General features: G+C 35.0%; 1 protein-coding gene across 1 annotated transcript; it reads right to left on the bottom strand.

The window, feature by feature from the left end:
• Positions 1-698: 698 nt before the first annotated feature.
• On the bottom strand, positions 699-1,898 carry LOC128245932 (dynein heavy chain-like). The gene has a single exon (XM_052964153.1). It carries the CDS (start codon positions 1,896-1,898, stop codon positions 699-701), a length of 1,200 nt encoding a protein of 399 aa, XP_052820113.1.
• Between the last annotated feature and the right edge of the window lie 7,580 nt (positions 1,899-9,478).

Here is a 9,478-nt window from a genome sequence, read left to right as displayed (position 1 = left end):
CAGTTTTCTCAGGAGTTGGCTTTGCTCCTTTGTTCAACACTTACTCTTCCTGGCGGGAATCCAAGAGAATATGTAAATTGGTTATACGGTAACAAAGTGGAAATAATAAAATCTATAAATCACCAAATCAGGAACAGTTTTACACCTTCAATCGAATTGATCTAACAATTGATGTTATGAACAATGTGTTTGTTGAAGGCAGAAGAGTTAGAAGATATATGTACAAACTGGTTTTAGTAAATTGGAACTGTTTGGATATTGACAGTGACTGTAACTCAAATAATCATGTGAATATTGATCCTAAATTGGTTGCCATAATGTGTATAATATTTCTAAATAATAATGGTTTTAGAGTTATGTTCAAAAATGAAAAGGTTTTGTTTGCAATTCTTAAACGGGACATAACTTTAATTATTAATGCCAGACTTATACCCCCTATACCTTACACACAGAAAACAGCGGGTCAAACTTCGTCTATCCTGGGAGACGTTGCAAAAGGATCAATATTAGGACCTCTAGTCTTCAGGTCACAGACTACTAAATAAATTTCCTAGATATTCAATTGACCAATTTGCACGCGAATTAACACTGAGTTATAGTGCTTCGCGACCGCCAACATCATATATGGGAAGAAAGTTCCACATCTATACTAAAGTTTATACATCTTCAGTAAATCATTTCTTATAAGAAAAAATATATTAGTTGAACGTAACCACTGTGTACTCGATATAGTGACCAAATCTGGCAACCACTGTGTACCCGATATAGTGACCAAATCTGGCAATCACTGTGTACTCGATATAGTGACCAAATCTGGCGTTGATGTACAACACTGTGTACTCGATATAGTGACCAAATCTGGCGACCACTGTGTACTCGATATAGTGACCAAATCTGGCGACCACTGTGTACTCGATATAGTGACCAAATCTGGCGACCACTGTGTACTCGATATAGTGACCAAATCTGGCAATCACTGTGTACTCGATATAGTGATCAAATCTGGCAACCACTGTGTACCCGATATAGTGACCAAATCTGGCGATCACTGTGTACTCGATATAGTGACCAAATCTGGCAACCACTGTGTACTCGATATAGTGACCAAATCTGGCAATCACTGTGTACTCGATATAGTGACCAAATCTGGCAACCACTGTGTACCCGATATAGTGACCAAATCTGGCAATCACTGTGTACCCGATATAGTGTCCAAATCTGGCAATCACTGTGTACCCGATATAGTGACCAAATCTGGCGACCACTGTGTACTCGATATAGTGACCAAATCTGGCGATCACTGTGTACTCGATATAGTGACCAAATCTGGCAATCACTGTGTACTCGATATAGTGACCAAATCTGGCAATCACTGTGTACTCGATATAGTGACCAAATCTGGCAACCACTGTGTACTCGATATAATGACCAAATCTGGCAACCACTGTGTTCTCGATATAATGACCAAATCTGGCAATCACTGTGCACTCGATATAGTGACCAAATCTGGCGTAGATGTACAACACTGTGTACTCGATATAGTGACCAAATCTGGCAACCACTGTGTACTCGATATAGTGACCAAATCTGGCAATCACTGTGTACTCGATATAGTGACCAAATCTGGCAACCACTGTGTACCCGATATAGTGACCAAATCTGGCAATCACTGTGTACTCGATATAGTGACCAAATCTGGCGTAGATGTACAACACTGTGTACTCGATATAGTGACCAAATCTGGCAACCACTGTGTACTCGATATAGTGACCAAATCTGGCAACCACTGTGTACTCGATATAGTGACCAAATCTGGCGACAACTGTGTACTTGATATAGTGACCAATCTGGCGTAGATGTACAAACAATGCGGTGAAAATGTAAACAAAAAAGTTCATCAATTAGATCCAGCATGTTCAGTCTGTTTTTGAAATTACAAACAATTCATTTTCAAAATATAAAGATTAAAAGCAGCCAATGATCTGAAATGGTATAACCAGGCTTTAAATCATAGACTGTCATATGCCAATTAAAAAAATAAGGCATTTAAAAATGCGTAGACACACTCTTTCGAATTGGTGTAATTTGCACTTTAAATGTAACCTTGTATTTGTAATTTTACAAATCGTCATTAAAAGAAACTGTTTCAAAATCTACAAATTGTTCAGATCTAAACGCTGGGAACGGTTTTTCATGTCGAAAGTCCATTGTAAGGGGGGCAAAAATGGTAAAAACAACATATATTTCGGTAGTTTGGGTAGCCCAAGGTTGACCCTGTAAGGTCACAGACTACTTAATAAGTTCCAGATTTGTTATATAAACAATTGACAAATTGATAAAGTGACCAAATCCGGTAAAGGTGTACATATTATGCGGTGAAAATGTAAACAAATCAAAGTGCTGAAAGCACAGATGGACTAGGGCTTCATCTAGGGGAATTTTGACAACTGTGTTCTAAGTATTAAAAAATGGCAAACACCACAAGGGGTCACTGTTGAATGGGCTAGTTTAAACTTTAGACTAAAACTGCTTGCAAGCTGCATAGAAAATGTGAAAAGTCTCTTTAAGTGGGGGTGAGGGGGGGGGGATAAAGGTTTAAATCAGATAATGTCATAGTTGTTATATCATATACTTATACCAATTAATTTACATGTCTGACGTATGATAACCAAAGTACACATAGTCCTATATTTCCAAACAATAAGCATTATAATTTATGTATATTATTGCATTAGATTAGCATATCTCAAAACACATGCATACATCAAAGCACTAAGAGGGCTGAATGCGGCCATGCCTTAATTAAACTGACAGTCAAGTTTGTTGAATGAAAAATAGAACGAAACTTAGATCCTCGAAAGTTGACATTAACAATGAATTTTCTAAACTAAATCATTGGGAGAAGAACATTTTTAAAGCTTAAGAAAAAACTGGGCCTTGGTGCCGGGACAAGATTCAACCCAATCTTCATAATTTAAACAAGCTTGGTAAAGGGCCTCTTAATGAAATTATACATCATTTTATCAAAGATCTGTTATTTCAGTTTCAATGAAGAAGATTTTCAAAGATGTAATTATATTCTATATAGAAAACCTGTCGACCCTTGGACAGGGCAGTTTTAAACCACAGGGCTATACTTTGAAGAGTCTTTTTAAAAGACAACTCCACTGTACATGTATATCAGACTGCATACAAAATGCTAAGGAAGTAGTTTTATGTACATGTATATCAGACTGCATACAAAATGCTAAGGAAGTAGTTTTAATTGGAAAAGTGAAGAATTATTTTCTCCGTCTTAATTTGTGTTTGGTATTCCATTCATATAAAATGTTACTATGATAACTCAGAGTTGCTGATGAATATTAGGCTCCGCCTACTGTCTAATGTTATACTTATTACTGCTACAAACACTGACCACAAAATTTCATAACATGGTGTCAGAAGCATTTTCCACTGCTAGTGAGAATGGAATACCAAACATAATTATATTCTATGTAGAAAACCCGTCGCCCCTTGGACAGGGCAGCTTTAAACCACAGGGCCATACTTTGAACAATATTTGTAAAAGACAACTAAATGAATGTTAGATTGCATACAGAATGCGAAGGCAGTAGTTTGTAAAAGTGAAGAATTATTTTCTCCGTCGTAATTTGTATGCATCAGATGGCTCAATAAATACAAAGGGTTGGCCATTCTTTTATTCTCCTCTGTAACTGTCCTGATAGCTCCGTACCTCATTAGTTGCAAAAGGTTGTAGGTTCATGATCCTCCTGGTCCAATGTGTCATACAGAAAGAAGACGTTAAAAGTAGAATCAAGTAACTTTCTTTTCTGGCACTCCGAATTAAATAGTACTGTAACATTTGGAGTGCCTAGAATTTGTTCAATTCCCAGGCAACATGTATCAGGTGTTGCAGTACTTTTGGCAAATACTTAACCTTGTAGATCTAAACCAGCTTTAGTTTAAGGTTGCTAAAACAGTGTTTGAATAATTCTGATATCTAGATGTGCTTTAATTGCAGCAATTTTAACTCAAGTCATGATGCCAATTGAGCTGGTTAAGCCATACTGCAGTTCCTGGGTGTGGGGATTGCTTCATATACTTGTATAAAAGCAAACAGTTCTTGCATTGGAAAGTACAATGTATAAGCATGCAATTTTCCTGCCCTGACTCCATCCAAGCCCGAAATCTTAGATCAACATGTACTTGGGGCTATGTGTTATATCAATGAGAACTATAAATTATGTTCAATTTAGTGCCTGAATTCACTTATGATATTTGATTCCACATACGATACATCTAAACACTGACATGTTCTTTAAATCCAATACCATTAATATGTTATGATATAAACCATTGCCAAGTTGGTAATTTGGACACACAAGAAATTTGATCTGCTCATGAGGGTTTGACATTGTCTTTCTAGACAGCTGGACTTGTCTTCCAGTTACTTTGAAAATCTTCAAAAGCTAAACTGAACAAGACTTAAGCATAACACTCATAATGCCATACCAAAAGGGGTTTAAAAACATACAAGAACATTCTCACATTACCAATACCATTAGTTCTTATCTACAAACTTTAGTCAACATAATGTTTGACATAAATATTGCAATGAATAAAACATATTGCAATAACATAGCAATCAAGTATGATCACTATAGGCCTAGATATGAGATTTCAACATTTTCCTGACAAACAATAAAGAATTATACTTTTTAATAAGCATTCTTAACAATATTCTCATTATTTACACAAGCCGAAAAATGGTCTCTTTTTGAATGCTTCACATATTCTGAGTAAAGATGGCTTTCATTTTCAAACTTACCTTTCGCTTGTTGTTTTATTTCATTATTCAATGATTTTGTAAACATTCATTAATGATATTTGAAATGAAGAATCATGCTTATCATGCCTACCATAAACATAACTACATTGTAAATTGACATTAAGACAAGGCCTGCCAGCCAAGCCAGCCGATTGATACCCGACTGACCAATCAGTGTCCAAATTTGTCAGGGCTTATAAGTGGTTCATTGAAATCCACCATGACCTGCCACAATCTGCACTGATCAACAGTAGTTGATGTATTGTTTCCTTTGTACTTATTTTCTTAAACTTAGAAAACAACTGCATTAAATAAATTTTATTCCTTATCACTGAGAGAAAGTTTAGACAAATGAGCGAAGCTGAGTTACCTTTAGTAGAATAACTTATCCTCCAAAGTATTTATCATTTCATGAAACCGTATATAGTAAATGTTAAATTTAATAGTCTTAAAATATGAAGTATCATTTTTTATATATCAAAGAACATTTGTAAGTATAATTTTGATGAGGTTTTGCGATTCATTTATCATTTTGTTTGTCTCAAACTCCAGCATTGGCTTTCCTTGTTGTTTAGTGAATAACTGCACCTTTTATTGTCTGTTGCTTATCAAATATGTTCATAGTAATGGTCTGCAACCAAGATTTGTTTTAATTATCCAGGTTTCAAACTGCATTTTAAAAGTGTATGCGATTGGAGATCTAATCTGGAAAGCTCACTTAGTATAAATCTTTACAAAAAATGTTCACCCTAAGAGGTATTCATATTTGGACGATACATTAAGAGTTGCACAGTTATTAATGTACACTTTCATTTATTGACACAGGTTACCTTTTTCAAATCTTTGATTTAGGTTGCCAAGTATAACATATATATTCCTAACTTCTGCCTTAAAGCAATTGTTGGATTGCCCTTACTTAGGGATCATCTGATTAAGTAGCGGGTTTCACTATCAGGTTGGAGTTTATTTGTCAACTGCACACCAAAACCCTGAATCTGAATACACAAGCAAATGATCCAATCTCAAGCCAAGACGAATTCTGGTTTGACATGGTTCGCCAGGTTAGTTATTCTAAATCATAAAAAAGGCTGGACGGTATTTTAGAAAGACTGTTGCGAGGTTAAACCTTCATTACTTAACTATGCCACAGCAATGCATGATAGGGAACTTTTTTGAACATTTTGATTTTCATTTTGTTCACTAAACGCTAGTCCATATAAACAGCCACTTCAGAGTCTTTGACGATTTTTCATTTGGCGACTCTATGCGTCCATATCCCACTTGTTGTTTTCCTAGCCAAGAATAACAGATCCCAGCGCTCTATAAGTATATTGAGCGGAAAGATAACGGGCGCCTGCTAGATGGTTTCAAAATGGCGATGCTTTTTTGACAGATGTCGATCTAAATTAAACTAAACATTTATTTGTGTTTCATTAAACACGTAAGTGTAATAAGTAAAAGATATTTGCTAAAGTTTAACTTTTGTGTTTTTATTTAACAGTGAAGTATTAAGTATTGTGGAGTAACAGTTGAAGAATATATTTTACATTGTTATGGCTCAGTCGACTTGTGGCGTTTATGAACAAAATGAATATCCAAATGTTAAAAAAGTTCCCAAAAGGCGCATTATTGTGGCTACCCTAAACGCCACAAGTCGACTGATTGATACAAATGTCAAATATATTCTTCACTTCTAACTCCACAATATTCAACACTGCTTTGTTAAAAAGTTACACATGTAAATTATCTTACCGAATACCTTTCTCTTAAATATTCCACAAATTTATATCGATCTATCAACAAAGCATCGCCATTTCTGATTATTGATGTTCATTCTTGGCTAGGAAAGTGGGATACTGTATCAAAATTTAGCAGGCAAGACTGTTTTACCAATGGCGATGGTTGATCACAATATCATTGAACAAATACAATGTATGAAGTAAATATGTACTTACACTGAAAATGTTTCCGAAGACTTTTCTATGCACCAGTAAACAGCCATCATATTCATAAACCAGGTGATATGCACATATTCGTACATTTGGCTTCATTTAGAAAGAAACTTCATGAATAAGTTTGCGCATATTTGATATTTCTTCATCTTATCTCCATTTTGCAAAATTCACATGATTTAGTCGGGAACAACCGAACTTGTATTGCATGTAATTTTACGTGTCAAATTATACATGCTACCCACGGTAAGATGGAAATAAATCCGTATGATGCTGGTAATCATTCCATGGGCGGCCTTATTGATAAGTTACTTCAATAAAACACGTATAAAATTCACATCATCCGTATCCAGAAGTAGTGTTGACATGTCTGAATCATTCAGCCGCTCTGATCAGAGTCAATGAGGTCAATACAGTAGACTGGTACCCTAAGTTACTTTTCCTCAAAAATGTAACGACAGATACGCGCCATGTACACGGCATATGGTTATTAGTTAACATTAATCATATTTAAACACTTATTACCAAAAACCATTTAAAAATCCATGATGATATGCAAAAAAACATCAAAGTATCCAAAACCATTTGCACATATGGCTGATATACAGTTAACACATTTTTGACACCTCAAACTATTCGAAAAATATTCAGATGTAATAAAATAATAAAATTATGTTTTTTTTAGAAAGTACTAAGTGCCATGCAATGAATAGTTAAAAATTAAATAGTTTATCGAAAAGTGTCAATGTGACATGCATTTTTTTTCCAAAAAAGGACAGGTACCGACTTCTGAAGTAATTTTATTTAACAATGGTAATCGTTTTGATAAATAAAAAAAAATATATACAAACATTCTACACAAATGATAACAATAACGCTTTTAATCAGCTTTCCTGGTTGTTTACTACTTAGACCGCAATTTTGATTTGGTTTACGTATTCTCAAGACATTTGAATGAGCGACGGGTACCGGGGATAGCTGATGGATAAAAGAGAAAGAGGGTACTAGTCTATCAATACGGAGTATTGAACGGTATAGAATCAGATGCATCATTCATTTTGGTAGGCTTGCCGTCATTTCTATGTTGTTATATTGACAAAATCCAACAAATACAAAGGCTGCTGTAGGACTATTTCCCACGTTCCAGAATATTGATAGTGCTAAGACCTGGTACTACTTTGATTATTCAAATTTGCATTCGGAACTCCTCGGCCACGTTGAAATTCACTGACGGACATCCAATCCAAATACAGCGTATGGATACATTACGTCAGTGAACCCCTGTGTTCGGCCTGGAGATGCAGAAGATCGTTTGCACCACTATGAACTATCCAAAAAGCATTACATAATGATAAATAACTGGATTATTAATGTAAACTTGCATTTATTGATACAGGGTACCTTTTTTAATTTTTTTTTTTTTTTTGTTTTAGGTTGCCAAGTATATTCTTAATTTTTGTCCGGCCACAATGCAAAAGTGGGTGGGGAAGGTAAGAAACTAAAACGTTTTAAAAAGTTCATGTTTTATTTAGTTTTGAGGAACGACCTTTTTTGGTAATACAACACATGTGTTGGGGTGGTAATAAGTTAAAAAAAAATACAAAAGAAGATTAAAAAAAACGAAAACTCGTGGACGAAATTTATTTCCGGGTTACGAAAATGCATATATCTGTTTTTTAAAAAAAATAGCTGCAATCAACACAACGCCCTAAGACATTGTTGATTGTGCAGTTCCGATAAATTTGACTCATAAACATATTTTTTAGTATTCAGACATTTCCGGGAAAACGATAATGCTTTTTCATTGGAAATCTGAAAAAAATATTCTTTCGGAAAAAATGCTCAACTCATAATTACAGTTTTAAGGCTGTAGGCCGCTAGGTTTTCAGACTTTTATAACCGTATCTCGGAAATCGCATCGTCAGATCGAGATAACATTTTTAACTTTTGGCGAATTAATGCGCGCACGGGCATACAACTGCGGTGGTCACAGGTCTGATTTACATTAACATTTACATCGAAAATACCTAGTAAGCAAACTGCTCTAATATCTACGGACTGCGTTCTGCATATTAATAAGCTTGCTATAAATAGCGCTGTAATGAGTTTTCAATCTATGTTATGTGGTTAATATAGTTCGAATAAGCTGCGTTTTGCGTTACCTAACGCAATTGAAATTGTACAAAAAGCATTTATTTTAATATCGGCGAGTTCCAGAACGCAATATTTAAAGCAGAATCCGCAAATAGTTTCAAAATGAACGTGTACTGAATCAAATAAATACATGTATTGTATACCTGTGTTTAGATTTTGCTTCGGCCGAGAACCAATAATATCAACATGTAAAGTCATGACATTCGGATAGGGTTATTCCCCGGAAATAAAGTCTGAGAAGTCGTTAAAACCCGGAAAAAATATGGATCGTATTATGATGCAATTAAATTAGGGATGCAAACGAATATTCGAATATTCCAAAACGAATATTCGAATATTCGAATATTCGATAGAACGTTTGGTATTCGAATGTCAAAATCGGTATTCGAATATTCGATGTTTTTGTTGAATGAATAAATTAATAAACATTTTGCCTACAACTGTCTTGTTCGTCTGTGTTGTTTTTACAACGATGGACCCGTAATGCTAGAGGTGTGAACTTGATGGCACTCATGATACACGCGCCATATCGGATATATCGTCA

This window comes from Mya arenaria, chromosome 9 (assembly GCF_026914265.1).
Source record: "Mya arenaria isolate MELC-2E11 chromosome 9, ASM2691426v1".
In the NCBI taxonomy this organism is placed as follows: Eukaryota; Metazoa; Mollusca; class Bivalvia; order Myida; family Myidae; genus Mya; species Mya arenaria.
The sequence above is the reverse complement of the archived record's forward strand: the minus strand, read 5'-3'. Positions and strand labels throughout refer to the sequence as shown.